The 27356-nt window shown below is 42.1% G+C and overlaps 3 protein-coding genes across 3 annotated transcripts; all 3 read right to left on the minus strand.

The window, feature by feature from the left end:
• Nucleotides 1–638: 638 nt before the first annotated feature.
• LOC114450285 (actin-related protein 2/3 complex subunit 5-like) lies at nt 639–4159 on the minus strand. The gene is made up of 4 exons (XM_028428305.1): nt 3880–4159; nt 3198–3270; nt 1705–1881; nt 639–1272 (listed from the first exon to the last, which is right to left on the minus strand). The coding sequence occupies exons 1-4, from the start codon at nt 4017–4019 to the stop codon at nt 1210–1212; spliced, it is 453 nt and encodes a 150-aa protein (XP_028284106.1). The 5' UTR covers nt 4020–4159; the 3' UTR covers nt 639–1209.
• A 4912-nt stretch (nt 4160–9071) lies between these two features.
• Nucleotides 9072–14196, minus strand: LOC114449468 (uncharacterized). Its single transcript, XM_028427169.1, has 7 exons — nt 14025–14196; nt 12356–12500; nt 12171–12266; nt 10114–10258; nt 9890–10035; nt 9670–9809; nt 9072–9582 (listed from the first exon to the last, which is right to left on the minus strand). The coding sequence occupies exons 1-7, from the start codon at nt 14122–14124 to the stop codon at nt 9434–9436; spliced, it is 921 nt and encodes a 306-aa protein (XP_028282970.1). The 5' UTR covers nt 14125–14196; the 3' UTR covers nt 9072–9433.
• Nucleotides 14197–14322: 126 nt separating this feature from the next.
• On the minus strand, nt 14323–26725 carry c17h5orf22 (chromosome 17 C5orf22 homolog). The gene is made up of 10 exons (XM_028427168.1): nt 26457–26725; nt 23902–24047; nt 22864–23013; nt 22660–22775; nt 20606–20919; nt 18045–18107; nt 17715–17836; nt 16541–16607; nt 15995–16134; nt 14323–15891 (listed from the first exon to the last, which is right to left on the minus strand). Exons 1-10 carry the CDS (start codon nt 26523–26525, stop codon nt 15735–15737), a joined length of 1344 nt encoding a protein of 447 aa, XP_028282969.1. The 5' UTR covers nt 26526–26725; the 3' UTR covers nt 14323–15734.
• Between the last annotated feature and the right edge of the window lie 631 nt (nt 26726–27356).

The following is a 27356-nucleotide window of genomic DNA, read 5'->3' on the forward strand; positions in this document are numbered from 1 at the left end:
ACCCGAAACAAGCGCTACATGTGAGGAAACGGACTGTAGCTGTAGTGCAGACTGGGCAAAGATTCCTGCAAGCTGTTGTGGATGACTGATCAGCTGTTGTTACTGCTGCACCAGGAGTCATGTATTATACTGAAAGCAAAGGTTCACATGCTAAGCACAATATCTCTCTTTCATTTGTTTGATTGAAAATATGCAAGGCCTTCCCTGAAAGACATTGTCCGGATGGGAGCATGTGTAGCTCTAAAGCCTCTTTGTACTGTTCTGCATTGATGGTGTCTTCCCAGATGTGTCTGCTGCCCATGCCAAAGGCACTAATGCAACCCCCGTACCATCAGAGATGCAGGCTTTTGAACTGTCCACTGATAACAAGCCGGATGGTCCCTCTCCTCTGTCGTCCCTCAGGACACTGGGTCCATGGTTTCCAGAAAGGATTCCAGATTTTGCTTCATGTGACCACAGAACATTTTAGATGAGCTTTGGCCCAGAGAGGACGGTGCTGTTTTGGGATCGTGGTACAGCTTTGACTTTTTGTGGGTTGCATGGTGAACTGTGATGTGTTCTGTTGGGAGCACAGTATGGGTGGATGAGATCTTCCTATAAACTGTATATATGGAGCAAAGTAAAAATTACACTACGTCTAGAATTCTGCTTGAGCACTTTATTTTCTTTGTTTCAGATATAAAAAGAATCAGTATAAGCAGTCGGGCTTAACGAGAAAACATGGTTCTGTAGAAAAAAAAGAGTCAATGAACAAACGTGTTCAGAGTTACATGAACACGTAGGGTAAAAATAAATCCAATCCCAGCATGCACTGGGCAAAGGCAGGGAAAAACTAGTCAAAGACTAGTGTATCCATCAATCCATTCATCCATCCAAGCTCCAGAGAGGAGGAGGAGGAAGAAGAAGAAGAGGAGGAAGCAGACAATAAGCGATGTTGCAGTGAGCCAGCAGAGTAGCTGGGAAGCAGTTAGAAGGAGCCAGGAGCTGCTTTGTGTCTGAGTGAAGCGTCTCTGCACGGCTGGCAAACACACAGTCTGAGGTGCCAGCACCCCCCCCGCCTGACTGCCAGCACTTCAAAATCCCAGAGGTGTGACTGAACAGAGGGAATGCAGAAAGAGGAGGAGGAAAGAAGAAGACACTCAGCTCCAGTACAAAAATAAAAGTCCAGGAACAGAAGTCTGTTCACAGCTGGACTCTGCAGCTGCTCTCTCACACCGTCTTCCTGGCAGTCAGGACTCTGACTATAGAGCCCACTCCACCCACAGCCAGAGCCTGAGGACACAAGCAGTGAAGACATGTCAGGTCATACATGCATCAAGAAAGGAAAATGTGTCCATATGTTTAAGTTGTAGTTATTGTATTGTAGTGCAGGAAAATGCTAACAATACAATACATCCATGCCAACACCTAAGGATGTTGAAGCTAATAGGTAACAGCTGTTGATCTGTAGCAGCTGAGCTCCATATCAACTCAGAATATTGATTAATACCCACGTTTTAAAGCATTTCTATCATGTCTAACAGGGGACAAAAGCCCACAAAGACACACTGGCATTTTGTACATAGAGCACATACTTCCTGTCATCTGAAAATGATCAGTGGATCAGTTGCCTTCCAGACTTGGACTTCCACATGCTGCTGCCTGATAATATTGGTACAAAGATGTACATTTACATACAGACTGTATACCCTTATTTGTACGTACCTTTTCATGCCACTGCAGCAGCACAGCGCTGCTGTTGTCAGACGGCTTCTCGAAGCCTCTATAGATGTATTTCATCAGCAGGTCCACTCCTGCTTTGTCCAGCGAGCCCACGGCCTTCTCTATGTCACTGCTCTTGAAGCTGCTCAGCACTTTGACCACCAGCTGCTCGGCTCGATCCTACACAGGGAAATATACAACCAACAATGTGTAGTTAGACGATATCCTCTACTGCTTAAGCCTTTCTGCAGCTAATGTTCTTACATCCAAACACCGGACAGAGCAGTCAGTACACAGTGTGAAGCTGCCTCCTTTCTTCCTACTTGTTTTTAAGCACTTCCTCACATAAACAGTATTAAAAAATAAATGACATCACTAAAAGTAAGACTCCTGATACAGCAGCACGGGTTGTCAATCTCCAATTTACAATACTCTGTTTGTTGACAGTAAGTTACTGACTGACCTCATGTAATATAGGGTGGCTAGTCAGCTATAGTTTGCTAATATGTAGTCAGCTAGTATTGGTGGAGACTCCAATTTAAATGCCATAAAAATAGATAAAATAAACTAAAAAACTAAATGAGGAGTCTTCCAGACATACACTACCTGGGAGAAAAAAAGTTTTAATTTTTTGTTAGACTGCCTTTAGCTCATATGTGACATCCATTTTTATCCATTTTGATTTCATTTTTTCCAAGATATTTTTTTACATTTTTTATTTTTAATCATTTTAATGAGGGACTGGTGCATGAAAAATTCAGTGTTGTTAAGGTCTGGACTCTGTGGTGGAATGTCTCATGCTCCATGAACTAATTTTTCCCAATAGGAACCCATGTTGGCTGGTTTACCAGTGAGGAAAAATGGATGGAAATACCTGGTCACAGTCGAGTAGTCAGCTGACCTCACAATGTTGCTGAGTCAAGACCTGACCAGCTAATACAACCCCAGACCATATCACTGCCCCTACAGACCTGACCTGTATATCAGCATTGACGGGAGCATCACTTCATCCACCTTTCTTCCTACCCTGATGAACCCATCACTTTGGAACAGGGTCAATCTGGACTCATCAGACCACATGACCGTTTTCCATTGAGTCCAATCTTTATGCTTCCTAGCAAACCAAAGCCTTTTGTCTGATTAGCCTCACACATAACAAATCTGCCTGAGGCTAAACAGCTTCTCAGTCCCGGTCCCTTCAGTTCTCTTCATAGTACGCATGGAAATGCTTTTGATTCAAGAAATCTAGGTGTAACTTTTTGTGTTATCTCAACAGACTCACTGCACCGCCATCTGCTCGGCTGTGATGCATACACTGCTACATTAAAACACACACACACAGTATCAGCAGTAAACATAACTAGTAAACCTAGTAAAAAAGTATCCTACTATTTTAACCCTGAAAGTTCAGGATTAGACCTGAAACTTACACCTTATCAATCAGAACCCAGGATTAATACAGGCAGACATCAACCAAACAGTAAAGTCAACAATACCTTGGCGTTCTGGTTCTTGGTGTTGATTGGAGGGTTTTTCAGCACAGCAAGAAGCGCTCCATTCATGTTCCCCTTAAACAACAGCAGTCAAGGAACAGACTGAGACACTGCATTTATAAATAAGCTAAGATCCAGACCTGAAGCAGGCAGCCCGGCTGCAGGATGTGGTGCACAGCTACAGGGACGGGTGTTCAGATGTACCTAGAGGAGCCACGGCGGCAGTGTGAGTGAAGTGTAACCTTCACCGGCATGATCTGCTACATACATACTAGTGTTACACTACAGGGTGCTAACTATGCACTAGCATGGTAGAAGTTACTCTTTGATGCCAACACTGTTACATGTGTAAAGTGAACAATACGACGAGACAAGGATTGTGTTTAAAACACTCAGTTATTACCCCGAGAAGTAAAGTCCGCGAGGGGACCACACCCTCCTCTGAGCGACACCCGGAAATGACCATTTTTGAGCAAATAAACGGAAATTACATTAAACGCCACTTATGTATCGTATGAATAATTTTAAACCATTGCAATGTTTGTAATTATGAATAAATGGAAATACATAGAAAAGAACTACGATGTCTTCCACGCTCCGGCTCCTACAGCCGTGCGCTGCTACCTGTCCCCGCTCCCACCTCACTGTCTCAGTGGTCCGTCAGAAGAGTCAACTTAAAGGATATTGTCTGAGCAGGGCGTCTACTTCTGCTTCGTCTGGTCCAGCTTGGTTCTCTCCTCCGTCTTCCTCGTCCACAAACTTGTTCTCGTCGTATTCATCTACGTCTACTTTCCTAAAGCGGTCGGATACTGTGTTTTTAGACATTCTGGACACGCAAGCAAAGAGTAAATAGAGAAAACAGCAGTCTTTCGGGACAGCAGTTATCAGCAGCTTCGCTGTCCACTTTGCAGCCCCACTTCCTCACTTCCTCACTTCTTCGCTTCCTGTTCTTCTTCTTCTTCTCTCATTGTTTTGGAGCGCTCAGTATCCACGCTCGCTCACCGGCGCCCTCTTCTGTCAGGTTTTATATGCTCAGTCAGTCCCTTGCGTACTGACGGCGCTGTTTCATGTGATAATTGATTAGTTAATATCATCATCAATCATGTTGATGAACCTTGTATAAATATAAATATAAATATAAATATAAATATAAATATAAATATAAATATAAATATAAATATAAATATAAATATAAATATAAATATAAGTATAAATGAATCATCTGAAGCAAACAGACATTGTATTTTGACACATTACAATAAATAAATAATAAACCGCACAAACCAATAAGTTAATAATCAGGGACAACAAATAAGAAGCAACAAAATGTATTTAGTAAGTTTATAAAAAGAGTTTAAATCCAAAATATACGCTCTCCACTTTGTATTTTAGAGGCCTGCAGTGAGCAATCTCGACCACTAGAGGGCAGAAGAACCATGCAAAATCTGAACCTTGTTAGATTACATGTGACAAATGTCAAGAACACTGATTACTGCAGCACAAAACTTTCATGACACAACAATAAATGAACCTAAATAATAATCTGTGTTTTGTTATTATTTTTGTTGCAACGTGTGATTATTACTGCAGTCTTTGTTAAAAACAGCAAGCTGACCACACCTGCACTGTGTTGTGTTTTATTGTGTTGTTGTGGTCGTTGTAAATCTGGTAACAGTTGTTTGTTGTATATCGTGTTTAGACTGTCGTGGGGCTTTTTTAGGTTATTGTGTGTCTTGTTCTGATGGTTATAGAGGTCGTTTGGGTTGTTGTATCTCTTCTTTTGGCTCATTTACTGCCTAGTCTTGGATGTTGTACTGCATGTCTTCTCTTGTGTCTTATTGGTTCTTGTATGCCTTATTTAGGCTGATGTGTGACTACTTGGGTTATTGTGTGTCTCGTATTGATGGTTACAGGTATTGGTTTGCCTGTTGCGTTTCATTTTCCCTTTTTGACTGTTATCACATGTCACATTTGGGTTGTGCGTCTTGATTTGGTTTTTACAAGTGTCTTATTTTGGCTGCTCAGCATTTCACGTTGTCTCATTTTGCCACATTGTGTTGTTGTATCCAGCTTTAACTGGGTTGTTGTCTGTGTTGTGTGTGTGATGTTTTGCTTGCTGTGTGCTGTTTGGTGGTTTTTGTATCTGTTTTCTTGTGTCTCTTGGGGAATTAACGTTTTAAAGGAAGCAGCTCCTGAGTAGCAGGGTCACTTTTCATGAGAGGCTCCATTCAAGTCTGAATATTTCATTTTCCTTCTTATCACTCTGCCAACTCTCGCTCTGCTGCAACATCATTTCTCACATTATTACTGAGAGCTTTTTTGGAAAGTGAAGTCCTGATATCAGCACTCTCTCACACTTCTGAGGTTTCATTACCAAAGATCTGCATATACTGCAGCCTCTGTGTCAATCATACATGAACCTGATAGCAGGGCCTGGAGGAAGAAATATCAAATATTTCACCAACTCTTATAACATAATAGCAGCACTATGATTTACCATGTAGATTAAAAACACACACACACATATATATATATATATTTCTTCCTATTATGATCTCGTCCAGCCTCCTGTTGATCAACGTCCTCGTATAGCAGGAATACAGTGGAATCTGTTCGTGTGGTTTGTCCTCTCACCCTCATGTTTTATTCACTTCTTCTTCCAAACTGTGAATTCAGCATGTGGTGACGAGACGATGTGCAGATTGACTAAAGATGAGCGTCAGAGCTCTGGTTTTGGGCCGCAGTTTCTCTTTTTCTTTGTTATAAGGAAAAGGAGCTGTTATTGTGAGGAAGAATTGTAGGAAACTACAGACCGATCTCCAACCTCACCTTTATCTCCAAACTACTTGAAAGAGCTGTTGTAAGTCAGCTAAACGACCACCTGTGTAGTAACAGTCTGTTTGATGCTTTCCAGTCTGGTTTCAGAGCCCATCACAACACAGAAACAGCACTGCTTAAAGTCACCAATGACCTCCTCATGGCATCGGACCGGGGTCTCGTCTCTGTACTCGTTCTACTGGATCTCAGTGCTGCCTTCGACACCGTAGACCATCGCATCCTGCTACACAGATTGGAACACGAGATCAGGATTACAGGAACAGCACTGCGCTGGTTTAAATCATATTTATCTGACAGATTTCATTTTGTTCACACTAACGATGTGTCTTCCACAGGTACAAGGGTTAACCACGGTGTTCCACAGGGTTCTGTGCTCGGACCGATCCTGTTCACCCTCTACATGCTCCCTCTAGGAAACATCATCCAGAAGCACGGCATAAACTTTCATTGTTATGCTGATGATACCCAGCTGTATTTATCCATGAAGCCTGAAGAAACGGAGCCGCTAGTCAGACTACAGGCATGTCTAAAGGACATAAAGGACTGGATGTCCTCCAACTTTTTACTATTAAACTCGGACAAGACTGAGGTCATTGTTTTTGGACCGAAACATCTCAGAACTAGTTTATCAGATAATACTTTCTCCCTGGATGGAATTACTCTGGCCTCCAGTACGACTGTGAGGAACCTTGGAGTTATCTTTGATCAAGACATGTCGTTTGTCTCTCATATTAAGCAGGTCTCCAGGACCGCTTTCTTTCACCTGCGTAATATTACTAAGATCAGGAGCATCCTCTCTCAGAGTGATGCTGAAAAGCTCATCCATGCTTTTGTCACTTCAAGACTGGACTACTGCAACTCTTTATTGTCAGGATGTCCACATTACTCCATCAACAGTCTGCAGCTGATCCAGAACGCAGCAGCTAGAGTTCTGACAGGAAGCAGCCAAAGGGATCATATCTCTCCTGTCCTAGCGTCTCTTCACTGGCTCCCAGTGGACTCAAGAATACACTTCAAGATCCTTCTTCTAACCTACAAGGCTCTTCATGGACTTGCTCCGTTGTATCTGCAGGACCTGATTGTACCATATGTTCCTAATAGGACACTCAGATCTCTGAGTGCAGGTTTACTTGTAGTTCCTAGGATTCATAGAAGTAGAATGGGAGGACGAGCTTTCAGCTATCAGGCACCGCTATTATGGAACCAGTTACCAATCTGGGTCCGAGAGGCAGACACTGCCTCCACCTTTAAGACTAGACTTAAAACTTTTCTGTTTAGTAAGGCGTACAGTTAGCCTTAGACCTAGTGTGTAGCACAGCTATGCTGCTCTAGGCCTACGTTGTCGGGGGGCACAAACATGATCCACTGAGCAGTTTCCCTCTCACCCTCTAACCTCTCCTTTTCTCTCCTTAGTCTGGCTCACACTGGTCTCAAGACCTGGATGATGACCTGCAGTCCGGCCCGTGAAGTCTCTCTTGCTCTACGTTGTCGGGGGGCACAAACACGATCCTCTGAGCACCCTCTGACCTCTCCTCCACTCTCCTTAGTCTGGATCATACTGGGTAATATCGTCTCATAATCTGTGTTAACTGTCTTCCTTGTAGTTCTGTGCCTCGCTCTCGCTCTCTCTCTTTGCAGGTCTCAAGACCTGCATACTGACCTGCAGTCTCTCCTGTGCTCATCGACTTCACTAGCCCCTGCTGCTCATCTTTACTATCAAATTACTATTCCTACTTATGGACAGACGATATATATAGATATCTATTGCAATATAATCACTGTTTCATCTTGCTGTCATGTTTGCTCTGTACTGTATCATGTTTGTATCATGTTTGCTCCTCTCTCCCTCTCTCTCTTTCTCCTTCATCCTCTCTCTCCCTCTCTCTCTCTCTCTCCTTCATCCTCTCTGACTAGCAGCAGGACTGGTTCCCCCTTAAGTTGACGGGTCCTGCTCAAGGTTTCTTCCTCTTAAAGGGAGTTTTTCCTTGCCACAGTGCTCTTAGGGGGGTTCCTGTGAAGCGCTTTGAGACAATGTCTGATTGTAATATGCGCTATATAAATAAAACTGAATTGAATTGAATTGAAAGACGGCACATCAAGGTCAGATTATGGATGAAGATATGGAGAGAAGCCTCTGAGCTGCAGAAGCTTTCACACAGGGACTCACCCCCTTTTCTTTATGATCTGTCGGGGTCTGTCTCGGTGCTCGGGAACGTTGAACGTATGGGTGAAAGGTCTCCATCAATGGATACAAGCTACAGTCAGGGAAAAAAAATCCAAACTCCTCCTCATGGCAAAGACCAATAAGGCTTTCCAAGGATGTCAGGGGCAAGACTGTGGACCTACACAAGGCTGGAATGGACTAGAAGACCACCACCAAGCAGCTGGCTGACAAGGTGACAACAGTTGGTGCCATTATTCACAAAGAAACGTGAAATAACTGCTGATCTCCCTCGGCCTGGCTCCCAGTGTCAGCTCGGTTGATAGGAGATCAAATACTTATTTCATGAAAATGTAAATTAATGTATAATTTATGCATTTTCTAGATTTTTTGTTATTTTTCTGTCTCTCACCATTGAACTTATAACCTGATCATTTCTTTGTTAGTGTGCACACTTACAAAGTCAGCAGGGCTTCACATCATTGTTCCCTAATTGTAGGTGCAGTCTGAGCCTGGTGGTTTAAGCTGTGGCAGTCAAAACAAAGTGTTCAAATGGCTGAAGGAAGAGCAGTATAGCACACAAGCTGCCATCAGCCTGTTAAAATGAAGGCTTTTAGATCAATGTCCACCATGTGGTACCAGCTAAGGCCCATCAGCATGGAACAGCCCACACAGAAACACAGAGGTGTAATGGCTGCTGTGGTTCAGGTCCTTTCACTGCTGTGTATGTTCAATAGGCTAAAACAGTGAAGGGATCGATGAGCTGAACAACCTGTTGTTACAGCTGCAAGCACACAGCTTTGATGCTGGTGTGTGTGACTACATATAACCTCTTTATGACTGCAGTGTCTGTGTGGTTAAAGTAATTAGAAAACACCTTGTAAAAAAAATCTTTAATTTTTCAGTAAACAAAGAGTTTTAGCTGAAGATAAATCATGCTGTTGCTGTTAAAAAGTCCTTCATAGCCGTGTACAGCACAGACTGCCACTGCATGAATATAAAAAAGTGCAATAATCATAAATGGTGATTATAATAATACAAAATATTATACATCAAATCACATGTATGTGTCTGCAAGATTCAGACACGTCTAATATTAATTACTAGTGTCAGCTGTAGTAACTATTGGTTTGATTACACTTCATTCTACATGTCATATTTGTGGTATAGAAACTGCAGTATGAGTCTAAGAACAGGAATTGGTAAGAGTGGGGACATGTGAACACAACATGTCTTCCAATTAGGAAAAGATCTTGAACTTCTTGCCGTCGAGAGGTGATATCATTAGCCGGGCTGAGCCGAGGGAGTGCAGCGGCCTCCACTTGTTCCTCCAGATGACCGTGAAGAATCGGGAAACAAACAGGATACAGGCCAGCACCAGCAGCACGACTGACAGGCAGGAAAACAGAGCCGTGTGTGTGAGTGGGTCAGTTTAAGAGTGGTATTAATGCCGAGCAGTTGGACAAACACACTCACCCATGAAGATAGAATTTGGTCTGGGGTCAGCTGGGTTGAAATGTTTGTAGACGTTTCCCACCAGGGCTACTATCACCACTGGATAGACTGTCAGGATGTTACGCACCCAGCGGTCCAGCACCCAGTTCTCAAGAATGAACCTGCACACAAACACCAAGCAATCATCAAACAGCACTTGTCCCAAAAACCGTCTCCCACATGATGGTAAAACACAACGTACCATCCCACCACCTCTGCAAACAGGATGCACAGAGAGGCCGTTCCTGCGGTGCTCCTGTCCACACCCCACAGCTGGAGCACCACTGAGAAATTAATCAGAGAGGCGATGGATGTCCATGTAGTGTAGACAGCCAAACCATTCTGGACCTGTACATAATGACACAAAGATATTACAGGTCTGAGCTGATAGAGGTAAACTGTGTGTGTGCATGGACTCAGTCCTACCAGTATCCTGAGGCAGGCAAGGTCTTTCCGATGGTATGTCTGTAACCAGAGGCCATAGTAGTCTGTGGCAAAGCAGCAGAGGAACAGAGCACTGTAGTTGGAGAGTGCTATCAGGATTAAGACAACCAGAGAAGCCAGCATCAACCTGCAAGACAGGGAGAAATACAAAGAGGGGCCATGACTGCATCGCATCACCAACTCTCCTTCTTACAGAGCTCACAGAGATCATCAAGACTAAAATACTTCAATCTAAACAGCCTGTTTGCTCATCTTACTGCCGCTATTTAAGACATCCATCAATGAGATTCTTTCAGTGTTACTTTACAGTCTTTAAAAGTCAACAGCTGGAATGATTGCATTAGCAGACAGCATCTCCACTCTTTTTGGAAGAACGTGTGGGTATCTCATTGTGGCAGTCCTTCCATGCTCCAGCTGCTACAACCTCCTGCATTCACTTTAATGAGGGAATTCAGTTTGACCGCAGTATGTGGCACTTTTGTAAATCAAGACGCTCTTACATGCATCATAGAGTACAGCCGTGCTGCCCTGGCCTCTGGCCATCCAGGATGCACAACACTGATTTATCTGCCATAATCTTTCACAGCTGAGTGCTGATACTGTTCTATCCACATACTTTTTATTTTATTGCTTTATTGCATCAAGCTGATATTATATTGTGCATCTGTGAAAAAATCTGTGAAAGTTAGCTCCTTAATTTTGAAAAAGACCTGTTTTTTATGCCAATCATTTACTTAACTTCAAGCCTGTAGAAACAATCTTTTTATAAAACTAACCGTTACACATAGGGAATAACATGGTATTAAATATTATCATATTCTAGATTTCACTAGTACCCACTCAGCGGTGTATCTTGAAGGGTGGAAGTATTTATTCTGCACGGTGTTATCACGCAGTGTGTTCACATATTTAGAAGTGTGTCCCTAACATGAAGTATTCGTTTTTCAAGTGTTTATTAATCAATAATGTGTTTTTATTAAGTTTTTATGTATTACGAAGTTCTATAGAAAATCGAAGTAATTATACTGAATGTATTAAGAAGGGCGGAATTTCATTGTTCTCATATAACTCAGTTCTGTAGCTGACTCCCTCTCCCTCCTGTTTTTCTGCTCTCTGGGGATAGCTCCAGTTGATACGAGATGGTCATAAATTCAGATTCAGATTCTATAGGAATGTGTTTTTCTCCTGAGTGCTCCACAGCAGTGTTTTTTATTGATCCTTATAAGTGTTTAGGTTTTATGAGGTATCACAGAATCAAAGTGGGTCCAGTATGGTGTAAAACAATAAGATGTGTTTTTCTGTGTATCTGCAGCCCAGAGGGGAGGGGGGACCGTAGATGCCCCTGTGGACCAGCAGGCAGGAACGCCCCTGGGGTATATCAATGTGTGAGTTCCATGTCCAGTGGTTGTTCGTTGTTGGTTGTTCTGTTCTTGTGTTGTTCTTGTTTGGTTCTTTGTGTGCAACAACCCAGAGCTCAGAACACCCCTCGTTGTTTATTAAGGTGTAATTTAAGAACATAAATTATCTGCTTCTTCCTCATCAAAAAGACTCGGGGAGGTGATCAGAAGAAACAACCTCGACAATCTTAACCAGCCCTGTGTAACAGGTAACTAGACAGCCTTGTCAAAAGTTTACTCATACAGTTTCCCCCCTAGTCCTAACAGCTGCAAACAGAACACTGCTGTGAGACACCACCAGAACCAGTGAGCTGCAGAAACACAGCTGACGAACAGCAGACCTGGTCCCAGTGTGAGGTTTCTTGTTCCAGCTGCAGATGGTATCTGCATGTATAATCTGCTCTCCACAATGTCCTCACCTGAACCCAGCTGAGAGAGTTTGGTATGAGGTGGAGCCCAGAGTAAAGGGCAAGCAGCCAATCAGTGTTTAACATATGTGTGAAGCTGAAGGAGGAATGAAGCGCGTGCAGCTGAATAACCAAACACATTTCACATTCAATCTGAGCAGTACATTACAACTGTGTTGTCACTGTTGCTGGTTTGATTTAGTAAGTTAGTAATAAGTGAAAACAGATGACTTACTCTCTGTCCCACACCACCAGCCAGATCATGTTTAAGACCATGCTGGACAGCCAGCAAAAATAGAAGGCACAAGGCAGCAGACACTGAGCCCAGGACCTATTCACAGAGAGACAAATATCACTTTCAGACTGCACTGATAAATCTGCACCAGTAAAAGTTTAGTATGCGATGTGATGTTAGCTTACCCTCTGAATACATAACTAGTGATGTAAATAACCATCAAGGTCAGCCAGGTATAGATAACACCCCAGATGGAGAAGGTCCAGCCAGCTGGAGTGATGTCTGTCTCATAGCGGGCCGACACATTGCCTGTAGATAAATGGAAGGGACCTGGAAAGCATTCAGCCGTGAGAGATTTAGTTCAGCAAACACACACCAGAAGCAACAGGTGGCTAAAATATCACTGGATGTTGTCAGAAGTTGTAAGCCAACAAAAAAGTGCCAAAAAATGCACTCAACTAAAAACAACTAAAACGTCCAACTTTACAGCAGAAATAAACACGGTCTTTTGGTTTCTATAGATAAGTAAGCTGTAAAGTATAATATCTTGTGTTTATATGTGTCATTATTTCAGCAAAAACAGGAAAAACAATCCTTTATTTAAAATCCTACTTTAGTAAAAACATCCAAGTGACCAGCTCCATCTACAGAGAACAGGGCACTCACTGACTAATACATTATGTGTTGTATTTTAGTATGAGTGGAGGCGGCCTCTGGTATTTGATTCTACATCAGTCTAGTTCAATTCACAGTACTTAATGCTGCACCTTTTAGCAAGTTAAATTTGGCAACTGTATGTAGTGATTATTCTTCTCCAAACCACAGGGAGGTTGTTTTTCTCTGCTTATGCAGCAGCCGCAGTCTACATCACTGTATCCATGGTAACACAACAGTACACTTTCTGTTCCTTGTAAGTTTTTTATTTTAATTTACTCTACTGTGATGTAATAAGTCCGAAGGCATAAAATCAAGGTTTTACAACATATACATGAGTTTTCCTGAGTGCCTTCATGTGCTGCTTCTCTCTGCTTTTGTACAGTAAAGGTTTTTTTTCAGGAACACACGCCTCCTGTTACCCTGGACACAGGCTGCACTCGGGAGAATCCTCCACTGTTTCTAATATGGAAAAATGTGAGTCAGATGTGATTCAACAACATCCAGACTCCAGCAGAAAGCCTCAAACTCTTTGAATACACACATGTACAATAACTAAGTAAATCTTGCTAACAAACAATTAGAGGAAGAAAATGTTCCAGAGTATTGAGGAAGTACAGTTTTATTCCTCCTGCCATGTGGATGTTTCTGCCACATCCTGCCTGTGGATGACACACTGCTGGGTCTTTTCCCTGCAACAGAACAACTGGGTGGAGTGATACCAGATGTGCTGCTCATACCAAACTTCACACTGGGACCATTTAATGGGAAAAAATAGTTCCAATAAAAGCAGCACGGAAGATTTAGTGTTAAGTTTTAGTGTTTGTGTCGCTGTGAGGACCGAAACTAAACTTATCATTAAAAAACAGATTTATTTTATTTGCTGGTTACCTAAGAAGCTAGCTTGCACATGCGCAGTCATGGACAACACTCGTTTTGAGTAACGACATAATGAGCCGCACATCGTTAGTTAACAGGGAGGCTCCGCGGCGCAGTGTCGTAACCAGTGAAAGCAGTTTGTTTGTGTAAGAAGAAAACTACATGGAAATGTCAGGAGTTCGGACATATTCAACACACACACAATACACAATTACAATACACAATACACTGAACACTGACGGAAACTTCACTAAAGTTAACTTTTAGGCGAATGCGGCGCCTGAAAAAACGCGTTCAGCAGTCTGAGCTTTGTTCACTCACCTCTGCCCGCTCCAGCCAAAGCGTTGATGACTAAAACTGCAACAAAAACGAGCGCACAGAAGATGATAAGAATAATTCTGGGCACGCTGTTCTGCTTCATGGCTGCTGTCCGCTGCTCCGTGTCTCCGCTGCTGCTGTCACTGACCGTCAGGAGGTGATGCCTTCACGTGCTCTACGTAAACGCCCTCAGCCTGGGAGTAAACACTCACTGAGCTCCGCCTATTTTATATAATTCCCAGTGTCCATGTTATGTATATAATAAAAAAAATACTTTTTACGACTAAATACTGGAAGAAGAGATTTTCAGAGTAATTTATTTGGGTATTTGTGGCAGTGAAGGGTAACTAAGAAGGGTTGCTAGGGTGACAGCATTGACATTGAAGTAGCACAGAAACCAAGGACTTGTAGGCCAAACAGACAATAGATTTTACAACTTAGGCTAATAAACATCAGAGGGAATGGAGTATCTTTACTGTGAGTACACAAAGTTTACTACTCTCTCTCTCACACACACACACACACAGGCATACATGACTAAACAGTGTGAGAGCAGGGTTTCTTAAACTATTTGAACAAAACCAAAATGTATGCATGTTTTACTATAATAGAAGCAAAATACTCATTGACAGGATAATTATATATTTAAAGATCATGCTCACACATCAGCATCACCAGCCTCAATGAACAAGGCTGAAATAGTGTATGTTTTTAGACAGAATGACAAAGCTTGTGGAAACACTGAACCCAGTCATCTTTCTCCTTTATGACTTTTAACAATCAGCTGTGGATGAGATTGCAGAAATGAGCCCTAAACCTGGAAAATGCATTAGGATTTTAGCCTCATACTGATGACTGGTTTATTTCATGTGTGATTGGTGGGTCAGATAAAATATTATTTGTAGTTAACCTAACCTCAAAGGATTTTTGTTTTATTCCCTTGAGAAAATATGCTGATAAATACCTCATTCACGATCTATTTAAAGGTTTTAAAAGTCTTGGCAGTGGCTAAAGGACAGCTAAATCAGACTGCAAATATACCCCAATAAGGAACCAATGAGACGTCACCTTCATGGTTAGCCCACAAAAATAACCATTTAGTGTCCATTCAGCATTTGCTATAGTATGTAATGATCAGTTATTTGCATGAGCAATTAGCAGGCAAGCTGGTGGGTTTGGATGAAGCATCTGTCAGTCATTGTCTACCACAAGCTAACTTCATTCAATCACATCAACAACCAAAGAGGAAACAATCAGAGGAAAGAAGGTCCTCACAGGAAGTGCAGTACTTAAAACCCAGAAGATGTGATGAAGATGATGACATTTGGATCTTATAATTCATCAGGTTTTAGCTGCATATTAATCCACATTAGATGCAGCAGGATGCAGGGCTGAGATCAATTAAGAAATCCAGTGCAACGGTGTGGCTCACTAATGTGCTTGGTAGCTTAGAGTCACACACAACACTTGTTAGTAGTAAACATTAAATACATGTTGCTGTTTAAACAGACAGAGAGAAACTTTGAATATTACCAGTCATCTGGTTTCTTCTCTGCATGTGTGAAAACTAGGACCAGGACGGACTGCTTCAAACCCACATTACCTAAAGTCGTTACGGTGTAAAAGCTTGAAAATCTTTTCCAGCTGTCGCACATAAAACAGATATGTGCTCCAAACAGCATGTTGTGTGCCATTTTAAGGTACGGTAGTCAGTTAAGAGGCCTGTGGTTGCCAGTCAAGGGTGTCTGTGCTGCTGTTTTCATAGTCTTTGTTTATGTCCAGTGCTCCATACAGACACTCCAGTACGGCCAGGACTCTGCTCTGGACCGAATCCACCTGCTCCACAGGGCAGTATTCATCTAGACTGGACCTGGACACATACACACAAAGATGTTAACCCTCTCATACACATTACCACAGTCTCCACAGTTAGACCAGATAGTTTACTGTAGTCTGTGTGACTGTGCTATCACCTGGACATAGTCACCAGTGTGGGAGTGGGCAGGGCCTTCAGGAGTAGCTGCACGGCGGAGATAAGTCTGTCGATCTCCTCATCGGTACTGATGTGGTGAGGGAGCTCAGCTGAGTCACAGGTTAACCCTGCCTGGTGGACCTGAGTAGATGGACAATACCGCTAGTATTAGCTTCTAATACAGCTGTTAAGGAAAAAAAAAATGGAGGAACCTTTGCTACCCTAAGTCGAGCTTGTGGTGCCATGCAATGCTGTTCTGTATTTTAAGTAAAGCCTTAATGTTCTATTTGTGATATAAATGTATGATATATGGAAGAACTAAGGTTAACAAACTGTATTAGGGAGACTGTTTCATTCAGCCCTGTAAGTCAAGTTTGTCTTACTCTTTCTGTAACTGTTGATTTGGACTCAAACTTTAATTAGTCAACTTACCTTTACCTGTTTTATGTTTTATGTATGCACCAAATCACCAAAGCACATTCCTAGTAATGTAAAACCTTTTCACTTACATAGCAGTAAACATGCTTCTGATTCTGATAATTCTCACCATTTCATAGTCTGGACAGGAATTTCTTGCCTTCAGACTGGAAACCAGTTGGGCTAATGAAGCCATGCTGGAACACATAAAGTAACATGTCATAAAAGATCCAGAAGGAAGCAGACGTTAGTACCATTATGTGTGCGAGAGTGACCAAGTGACATGTCAGCAACCATCAGCAAGTCATCGTTGTATAAGGTTCAAGTGCAAACTACTGAACAAAGTATGGCTGCATTAGCAACCGAATGATGGCTGTGGGAGTGTGTGAGTAACAGTAGGAGCCTACAGAAACTCATGACAGTCGGTAAAGGGAGTGCCTTACCGACTGTCATCCAGTATTTAGCCATCCAGTAAGTGCTGTCCAGGCTACAGCAACAGATGTAAGGACCTGGACACCTTGCAGTCACTGAGTGGACTAGTTTACCAGAGTATTCTAGAGACAAATGTGAGACCATCTGTCTGATGAACTTTATGTCCAAAATCTTTAAGGAACTGAAGCAAAGTTGTGAAAAAAGGCTGCAATTCCACCACAATAATGAGAGACTGGTAAAGTTAGGTTAGAGGAAACCATTCCAGGTTCTGTACAAGTCATTGTACCATGGGGGAACCTTTTCACTGTAAATATGATAAATGAATAATGGTGCAGTGGTATGTGAAAACGCTATCTGTTGATGTTCATCTGAGGTTGAAGATACTTTTGTATTATGTTTATACACAAAAAAACACAGAAACAAATAACACTAACTTTTAAACAACAGTCTATGAATCTGGCTTATTACAACAGTTGGGTTTCTATTTCAACATGTTAACAATGGTATCATTTCAAAGAGGACACTGAGCTCCCATGTGACCCACTAAACACCATAAAAGAACAGGCCGGGTGTGCCGTGTGCAAACAGTCCACTTTGGATCTTCTGAATCATAAACTTTGATCTTACTTGAGGTAAGTTTGGGTCACCGGTGAACCCCACAAGTCTATGGTTATGAACCAAATAAGAGAAAATGTGTTTGTATATGGTTTCTTGCATGAAGCCCAACTGCCTGAGAAAGGAGTAATACTGAATTAAATTAATAAAGCCTCCACAAGGCACATTAAATCAATACCATTTCACCTGGAAGCAGTGAGAGTGAGGTAAATTAAGCCCCCCGCTGTCATAATAAAATACATCCAGACAAACTTTACCCCGGGTTGCTGGCCCAGCGCGTAACCGTCTCTTCGCCATCATCCTCCAGCAGGTCAGCAAAGGCAGCCTCCAGGTCTTCTAACTGACGCACACGGCGATACACACACTCATCAAGCTCCTCCTGCACACACACACACACACACACACACACACACACACACACACACATCCAAAGTTAATCAACAGAAAAGAAGAAACAGCAGTGTTTATTCCACAAATGCTCCTGTATGCTGGCTGGGTTATACATCAGTCATGCCCTATAACTGATCTCCCTGTATTGTATAGGAGGATGGTGCAGCAGGATGGACTGTGGTGAAAAACATTCTGACCTCATTAGTGTTCAGGCTGGGTCCTCTGAAGTTGTACAGCTCTTTAAGGATGGAGTACTCTTCCTGGAAACAAACAATATGAGGCTCAATGCAAGAACACGTTTCATTTTACAGTTCAGCTACAGTGAGACTGGTGTCTCAAACCAGCTGCACTGGACAAGGACATTCACATCTTAGAGCTAAGGAGTCATTAACTATGTACTGTGTGCAAAACAAGCTTGATGAGATGATCAACTAATGGAAAGAAACCACTGCACTTAGAAAGTACATCTACTAAACGTCTGGACACTGTTTGTGTTTACATCAGGCAGCTCTCCTGTGGAACCAGCTCCCAACATAGGTTCAAGAGGCAGACACCACCTCCACCTTTGGGATTCATTTCAAACCCTCCAGTTTAACAAAGCCTACAGTTAGTCTAAACCATAGTGCCCCAAAGCCAACAGTCAGAGCAGGTTTAACTAACCCTTAGCTATGCTGCTGGGGAACCCCGATAGGATCTACTGAGCAGTCCCCCTCCTTCCATTTTCTCGCCTCCTCTTCCCTCCACTTATCTCTCCTCTAGCCAACTTTTATATATAATCCAATTTATAATCCAGTATATCATGTTATTAACTGGGTCCTATCTTTCCAGTAGTTCTGTGTTTCTCTTTCGATATATATACTGCATGTATATTCCTCTCTCTCTCTCTCTTTCATCCTCTCTGTCTAGTTCTTCTCCTCCTCTACCCAGCTGGAGGGCTCAGAAGGAAGGTTCTGCCTTTGAGTCAGGTCTTGCTCAAGGTTTAGAGGAGGAGAAGAGGTAGACAGGACAGAGAGGATGAAAGAGAGAGAGAGACATGCAACAAACATCATACATTACAAGGACAAACATGACAGCTGGAACTATGTATTGCATCTATATGTGTTGTAGCTCATATGTTATTCAACTTAATTATTATGAGAGCTGGTTCGGAAAATGGAAACATCTTGCTGCATCCGTCTCCACAGGAGTGTGTATCCTGCCTGGTGTGCTGGTTGTCTGTGGATGTTACTGTATCCCCTGCCTGAGAGGGTTGCTGATGAGACTATTTGACACTGCTTTGACTAAATGTTAATTTTGTGGGGTGTGGGTGGAAATAAAGGGGAACGAAACAGTGATGAGAGTTCTATCTTGTCTGATGACCCTGGTGTGCACCTCACAAACAACAAAGTCTGTATGTTCTCTGAAGTTAAACTGTAAGTCTTAATTATTCACTTGCTGAAGATCAGAGATGAAGTTGCAAGTTGATGATGTCATGGTTGGTAAAAATAATGAATAACAGAGTCATGATTTTGTTTTTGTTGTATTGTTGTTTGTTATTATTCTTTTCTTTTATTACAGTCCTTAATTATTTCGAATCTATATCTTGAAGCTTACATTGCTTATTTTACTGTCTAATCACTCAGGCGTATTTTAACATGCATTATATCCAAAGCTTGAGTGTTTGATTTAATTCTTCCTTTTATTATTGTTATACTTTGTATAAACAGGAGGGTTATGTTGGAAGAATTCTGGAAACAACCTAACCTGTGTCAGCAGCATGGCCTGCTGGACTTTGTGGAGACAGTCTATCCATATGTCTTACTATGGAAATATATGTGATGTTACACCTATGATCTCATACATGATATGTTACTGTCATATATATTATTATGCCTGTGTGTATTCTGAGAAGCTGTGTCTGTTAGATAACAGCGGCTATAAGAAGGGAGCTGCTCTGAAAAGACCTTGAGCGCTCCTACAGAGGCTACTGTCTGTGTATGTGACTGCTCCTTCCTGCAGGAATAAAAGCACTTGAGTGATTAACAGCTGATATTTTGGGTTTTATTCCTAACATTAACTTAACCACAGAAGTTAACACCCTGACTGCAGAGAATCACTATACAAGTTCACTGCTGTTAGCTAAAGAAGTGTGTGTCTGTTTCCTGTGACACAATGGGACGTTCACTGCAGAGGAATGACATGCATAAAGGAGACGCACAAAAAACAGCCTAGAATTTGCCAGGGCCCCTGCTGTAAAGGATAAAGGTTTCTGGGACTCTATACTCTGGAGTGATGAGACCAAAATAAATGTTTTTGGAACTGAAAGGTGAGGAGTACAAAGAAAAATGCATGGTGTCTACAGAGAGACATGGTGGTGGCAGCGTCCTTATGTGGGGCTGCATGAGTGCTGCTGGTGTTGAGGTGGCAAGCTGCAGTATCATGAATTAACAGGTGCGCTGCTCTATATTGAAGGAGAAGACGCTTCCATCTAAGGCCGCTGTTGCATTTCTAAAGAACAGAAAATGAAATTGATTCAGTGGCCAAGTATGTCTCCTGATCTGAACCCAGTCGACACCTATGGGGAATTCTGAAGAAAGTTGAGCATCACTCTCCATCCAGCATCCAGGCTCTAAAAGAGGTTGATCTTGAAGAATGGAAACAGATGGATGTTGCAATATGTTGCCAACGTGTTCATTCCATGCCTAGAAGACTTGGTGCTGTCCTTAAAAATCATGGAGGTGCTAGATGGAGTCATTTTTGTTGTGGGGTGCACGAATACCTGTGTATATAGCTCCTTGAAGGGATTTTTACATGTGAAGAAATCCAAATCTATGTCCAGGATGTAAGGCTCGGTCTCACTTAGAAAGGTAGATATCCTCTTAATGACATAAGTGATTGATCCTTCTTCCTCTTCCTCATTATCTCCATGTCTTAGGCCTGTCTTGCTGCTGCCCTGTTCTTCTTTGATGTCGCTGCCCTCTGCTGGCTGCAGTGTGCCAGTGGCCCGTGAACAGCTGGCTTCCCCAGCCTCATGGCTCTCTGTCCGATGTCTCTTAGTGAAATATCGGTCTGTGTCTGTCACACTTTTCAGTCCTGAGATGAAAAGACAGAGAGAACAAAAAATGGGTTAATATGTAAAACAGTCAGCAGAATCAAAATAAATAAACTGAACAGAAGAGAGAAAAACAGGTCTAACTGAAAAAATAAGGACGTATGATCAATCCAACATAATACATTATTCATAACACACATAAATAATTAAGTACTTTAGTACTTGACATGCCAACCAACACAAATGCAGCCACTATGATTCGAGCCCGACTCATTATTTATTCCTTTCCTGGCTTCTGTTAAAATTCAGAATAGTCTTTAAAGTTCTCCTTCTTTCATATAAGGCTCTGCATGGACTACCTGCAGGATCTAACAGTTCAATATATTCCTACTAGAACACTTAGGTCACTGAGTGCAGGTTTACTTGTAGTTCCTAGGATTCATAAAGGTAGAATGGGAGGACGAGCCTTTAGCTACCAGGCACCGCTACTATGGAACCAGTTACCGATCTGGGTCCCAGAGGCAGACCCTGCCTCCACCTTTAAGACCAGACTTTAAACCTTTCTGTTTAGTAAGGCGTACAGTTAGCCTTAAACAAAGTGTGTAGGGCTGATAGGAATAGATCCAGCCACAGGTAGAACAGGCTGACTAACTCGTACTCTTTAAACTCTGTCTTTGAACTTTATCATAGCTAAGCTGCTATAGGCCTACGCTGCCGGGGGACACAAACATGAACCACCGAGCGGTTCCCCCACCTCCATGTCTATCCTGTACCTCCTCTCATCTTCTTTCCCCCCTCATCAGGTCGACTTAGGATCCATTATCCACCCCCTCTCTCTCTGTATCTTTCTGCAGGTCTCTCTCCGTCCAGATCAACATGCTGAACGGCATCTGGCCCTCTGACAAATCCAGCGTCTACTGTCAATTCTATGCGCATTATTTTAGTATTTTGCACTGTTTTATATAGTATGGTGGCCTGGATTGAGTCTATAGGAGATATTTCATCTTACACTGTTATCCTGCCTTAAAAGCACAATGCACAGAGTGCAGGCCGTTCCATACAGCCCAGAAAATAATAACTAATAATAACTAATCAACTTCTGGCTGCTTGATCGAATATCTACTAAATCTCAGCAGCAACTGGAGAAAGCCCACACAAATGAGTGTAAAATGTTTTTTTCTTGTAGGTATTTTTTGTTTTTAGAAATTTTACATTTGTGAATGTAAAATGTTTTTTCTTGTAAATTATTTTTTACATTTGTGAGTTTTTTCCGCATAAACGTATAATTTTATTGTTTTGGTATTTGGACCTAATACGCAATCGCAGCAATGGAGATACTCAACATAAATGACAGAAAAAACAATGCTTCCAAAATGTTGTGTTGACATATTGGCTTCAGTATTGGAGTCTGTATGTTCGCATTATGCATCGGATTGACAAAAACAAACTGGAAAACTGGACTGCCTTCTTTTTCATACAAAACCTAAATTTTACATTGAGCTGTTGAAATGCAGCAGAAGGATTTTACTTTACAATGCCAGCATGTAGCTCCAGAGTTGGTTTAAATTATAGGAGGACCGGCCGGCTCTTGTAAAAACCTACTTCAACTGCAATTATTCTTTAAAAAAGCTTGGAAATGTTCTGGACAGGATTAAACTCACTGACCCCGACAGGTACGGTAATATTAAAATCACCCTATTTGCCCTACAGGAATAAATCCTGTCCAAATGCAACTTATTTCTTAAAAAAAAAAAAAACGTCTCCTAATCTCAGCCCCTGACCTGCTTTGACAGGATTGACTTTGACCACGTTGAGTCTGAGAGGTTTGGAGTTCTCCAGCTGCTCCTCACAGACATACAGGCCATCACTGAGGAAGTAGTTGTCAGTGCTGGTCACTCTGCAGAGAAACAGAAAGGTGGAGGAAGTGTAGAAATGCTAAATGCTATTCTTCTTCTTCTCTGCTTTAATACTGTATAAAGCCTTACCTGATGGTGGTGGTGGATGCGTCTCTGCCTACAACCATCCTGTGCTCGCCCTCTTTGATCTGCTGGGCCCAGTATGGATGCAGCCAGGCCACAGAGGACACGTGGCCAGCATACACCATAGGCATTATCCAGTTTTCGATGCTCAACTCACTGCAAAAAAAGAGTAAAGACTCCGTGAAAAGATCCATCTGTGAGGCAAGAAAATCCCCAAACAGCAGCATTCATCATCTGATTCTACATGTTTAAATTAAAAACACAGAACAAAACAAATTATTTACACTCTTCAGTGCAACTAGGCAGCCATGACTGGATCACATGCAACCTGCAGTCACATGATGTGACCGCACCGTCACATCCAGAATCCAGACCTGGGCTGTTTGCTTCGGTCCTAAAGAAGAGTCAGTTCTCAGCTTTAAATCAGTAATGTTAGAAACCACAGACGAGGCCAAAAATCTGGCTCCACTCGTATACCTGGAATGGAACAGCCACATAAACACAGGTACACTGTAAAAACATGTCAAGGGTAACAAAAAATGTGTCCATGCATTCATGTTCATTCGGTTTAACTACTGTTAGGCTGTTTACAGGTCTCCCTAAAGAAAAATCAGTTAGACGGCAGCAGCTGATTTAAAATGCTGCTGCTCCAGTTCTCACTAACAACACGAAAGTGGATCACATCACTTGAGTTGTCAGGTTTTTAACACCGGCTTCCTCTATTTCACAGAACAGACATGAAAATACAGCTGCTGTTCAATAAGGAACTAAATGTCTAAGGGCCAATGTCCACGGCCCAAATATCTGGAACAGAAAACTGCAAACCCTCAGTGCTTTTCAATCAAGACTGAGGACGGTTTTGTGTGATTAAATATCCTGTGTGTTTATTTTGCATTGTATGTTTGCTGTGAAGCACTTTGAGTCACACAGTTGCTGAAATAAGCTATGTAAGTAAATGCGACTCTCTTTTACCTTCTACACATGCAGCCCTGTGAAGCAGACTGAAGACGAGCTGGATCCTAACAGGCTGTACACCTGACTTACCTGAAGAGTTTCTCCTTATCAAAGACTGTGTCTGCAGGCATGTTGACGGGGATCAGCAGGTCAGGGTGGGAGTCCAAATGAACCATCTTTATGTTCTTCAGGGGGAGGTGTCTGGATGCAATGGCGCGGTAAATGTGACACACCACCTAGTTGAGACACAGTCAGCCTCACTGTTAATCACAAGCACTGAAACCTGTGTTGACATAACTTTACATGTCATTGACACCAATATGAGCAACAAGTGCTAAAAATATCAAGCAGCCAAATAATTTACATTCACACTCCAAATGATGCCTCATTGGTGAGTCTGGGCACAGCAGTAATTACCAAGCTGCTAACAGGTTGACACACAGCGTTAAAAAAATCCAATATGCAGTCCAAGATGTTAGTTTGGAGAGGTTAGACAGCACACTGTGTATGTCCCTGAGTGACCACTCAAACAAAGCCAAAGGAGAAATGCCGCAGCCAGAGCGAGTTCACATCCTTGGCACAAAATGAGTTGGTTCTGGATCCCTCTCATCTGCTGGGACCCTCATTAGAGCCGCTGTAATGTTTCCAGCCCGTGTGATAATTAGCACTCTGCTTTCATCAACTGGGTCTGCAGCTCATGATTCAATTTATATTTCAATAACATTCACTAAGATTTAGTGTGATTGCAAATTTAGATTAATACTACAAAATATAATGAATCATTTTTATTGCAGCCTATTACAGGTGAGACTCTCAAACTACTACAGCAGTGCATAGAAACTCCAACTACAATATTAAAGTGATGCTATGCAATATTAATAATAATATATTGCACTTGGAGTTGTTACACACCTCTCTGTAGTTTCCATAAGCTGAGTAATTTTGCTGGATGTTAATTAAGTATTTGTACATGTTAGCAAGCTTACTTAATGTGTCCAAGAAGTGACTAAAAAATATTAATCAAATGAGAGGTGTGCATGTGCAAGAGACTAGCAGTTATTCTTGTGTTTACTTAAGTGATCTAGTCAGATTTCAATGCATGTAAGTGACAAAGCTGTAAATGGACACCAACACTGCCAGATGGAAAATGTCGACTTATACCAGAGACTTAAAATGATGGTTATTTGGGGAGATGTATGCATCAGATCTCTGTTTTGGGGAGGAGAAATGAAGCCCATGCAGGAGTGTCAAGAACTGCAGTTCCCCCCGCAGCCTCTAAACCTGTGACGCTGCAACATGGTGACAGTCACAGCATCCCGCAAGCACACAAAATAGCTTTTCAAAAGCCTATATGTGACGTCACAGACGCTTTGTCCATAATTATGTAGCCTATTGTGGGCTGCAGGGCGAGGTCCACCACAGCTGTGGTATTGATTTAAACTACTTTGGGTCATTAGAGGGGTATGGTCATTACGCTGTTAAAACAAAACACACAGATATGCCTAAATTACAGCAGTTTCTGGGTCAGGTAGAGACAGAGAAATGAATGCATTGTTGGCAGCTTTCTTCTTTGTTATACAAATCTGGTGCAGCCAACTGCAACCTGCCACTACAACTGATCCCGTGGACAGTAACAAACCATGAATTTGTATGAATTGCATTGTATTGATGATTGAAGTATGATGACCTTGCGGTGTATGAAGTGGGTCATAGTGTTACATAATACATGCAACCAATACATAAGACATTATCTCCTAGTTCTTATCATTCTGGTGCATGTACAAGCTCCAAAAATATTCTTGTGTGTTCTATGTTAGAATAGACCGCAACTGAAACACAAATAGCCCAGGTCACTAGTCCATCACAGGGCAACAGGAACCCAGGAACTTACTTGCTGTGAGGGGACAGTGTTAACCCCTGCACCACCATGTAACCACTATAACCATGTAATGTGTAAAATAAACATTATTAATGGACAAATAACCCTTTACACAGAAGACTCATCAGTACATTAGTATCCAGGTTACAAGTGGAGACAAAACTATAAGGCCCCTATGAACACGTCTTTTGTCCCCTAAAATATTTGACATGTTTTAAAGCAAAGAACTGAGTGAGTCTGGAACTGATGTGTCACAGAAGACGGTCTCTAGACTCCTGCACAGGAACGTTACAGAAAGGTTCCAGACCAAGTAAGAACAGACACCTCCAAGTCAGACTGAAGTATGCTAGGGACACCTGGAGACACTCTACACAGACTGGTATCTTTCTCTTCCAGCATGACGTCACTAAGTCTGTAACAAACTCTACAAGTCCAAAGCTCGGTCAAAGTGCAAGCACACAACTGGAAACATCAAAACAGACAATACGGAGCCTGGTGAAAGTCGTTGTTATGCAGCAGTGTTTGGAGTAATGTTTTTTTTTCTGAAAATCTCATTTCTAACATACAGCCAAATATAAAACATTAAAATTATGTCATGATATTTACGTTTTCCGTCGGCGTGATTTAAGCTAGGTGACATTATTCGACAGTAGCTAGCTAGCTAGCTGAGTAAACAAACAGGCAGTGCTTCTGCTCAGGCTCAAAGAATTATGAGACAACACTTTTAAAATAAGACATCCACACAGAACCCAGACAGCAGGCTTACGTCGTGGTGGTCCTCCACTATCCACACCGGCAGCCTCTTGTAGGTCCTCTTCAGCGGCACCGAAGTCATTGTGACAAAGGGAAGTAACAGGGAAGCAATGCTTTATTCCTGCTGTCTAATCTCAGGGTTGTTTAGCTGGACTGGACCTAACTAGTGTCGCGCTGTCATAACTCTCTCCTCAGCACGTTCTCATAACGTGTCGTCTGATGTAAACACTCATTAGAAGCTGCCAAACAAGCTGCTGCTGCTGCCATTCAAATAGCTGTCCAGCATCGTTTAAAGCCCGGGTAGAAACAAGTGTCAAAACACATGGTTCCTAGCGTAATGATTTGTATGTATTGTAAAAAAAAATATAAACACTGTTTTTTTATTTGCAGCTTGTGCGTATTTTGTATTTGTCAAAATGAAATAAAAGCCAACTAGTTTTTTTTCTTAAATTTGGTCTCTGTGGTCCCTTTGTTCAAATAAAGAGAAACAGAGATGTTAGAGACACGTGGTTAAACCTGACCCAGACCCACCTGCAGATCTTTGAGCTTCAGTCTGAACATGCTCATTATCATGTGCCTCTAATCTGTAAACAGACTGTGTGATGGGCCGAGATGCTCATCAAGAGGATGACCTCTAATTATTTGCTATTGAGTTCAAACAAAACTGAGGTTATTGTTTTTGGCTCCAAACATCTCAGGACTAGATTATCTGATGACATTATCTCTCTAGGTCACATCACTTTGACCCTGAGTATGACTGTGAGGAACCTGGGAGTTATCTTTGATCAGGACCTGTCTACAGGTCTCAAGGACCGCCCTCTTTCACCTCCATAATATCGCTAAGATCAGGAGCATTCTGTCCCTGAGTGATGCTGAAAAATGGGATGCGGACACCACCTTTAGGTGGAGGTGG

The sequence above is a fragment of the Parambassis ranga genome, chromosome 17, assembly GCF_900634625.1.
Source record: "Parambassis ranga chromosome 17, fParRan2.1, whole genome shotgun sequence".
NCBI classification, from domain to species: domain Eukaryota; kingdom Metazoa; phylum Chordata; class Actinopteri; family Ambassidae; genus Parambassis; species Parambassis ranga.

Bases quoted from the DNA above. Each gene is read 5' to 3' on its own strand.
- c17h5orf22 (XM_028427168.1), bottom strand. From the start codon at position 26,525: ATGACTTCGGTGCCGCTGAAGAGGACCTACAAGAGGCTGCCGGTGTGG. The intron at 23,014-23,901 runs GTAAGTCAGGTG...CTTTTTTTGCAG, and splicing joins GATAAGGAGAAACTCTTCAG to TGAGTTGAGCATCGAAAACT. The intron at 18,108-20,605 runs GTATTCGTGCAC...GTTTGTTTCCAG, and splicing joins TCAAGGAGCTATATACACAG to GAAGAGTACTCCATCCTTAA.
- LOC114449468 (XM_028427169.1), bottom strand. From the start codon at position 14,124: ATGAAGCAGAACAGCGTGCCCAGAATTATTCTTATCATCTTCTGTGCG. The intron at 10,259-12,170 runs GTAAGTCATCTG...CCTGTCTTGCAG, and splicing joins CTGGTGGTGTGGGACAGAGA to GTTGATGCTGGCTTCTCTGG. The intron at 9,583-9,669 runs GTGAGTGTGTTT...CCTGCCTGTCAG, and splicing joins ACCAAATTCTATCTTCATGG to TCGTGCTGCTGGTGCTGGCC.
- LOC114450285 (XM_028428305.1), bottom strand. From the start codon at position 4,019: ATGTCTAAAAACACAGTATCCGACCGCTTTAGGAAAGTAGACGTAGAT. The intron at 3,271-3,879 runs ATATCCTTTAAG...GCTGTTGTTTAA, and splicing joins GTAGACGCCCTGCTCAGACA to GGGGAACATGAATGGAGCGC. The intron at 1,273-1,704 runs GTACGTACAAAT...TTGTGTCCTCAG, and splicing joins TGCTGCAGTGGCATGAAAAG to GCTCTGGCTGTGGGTGGAGT.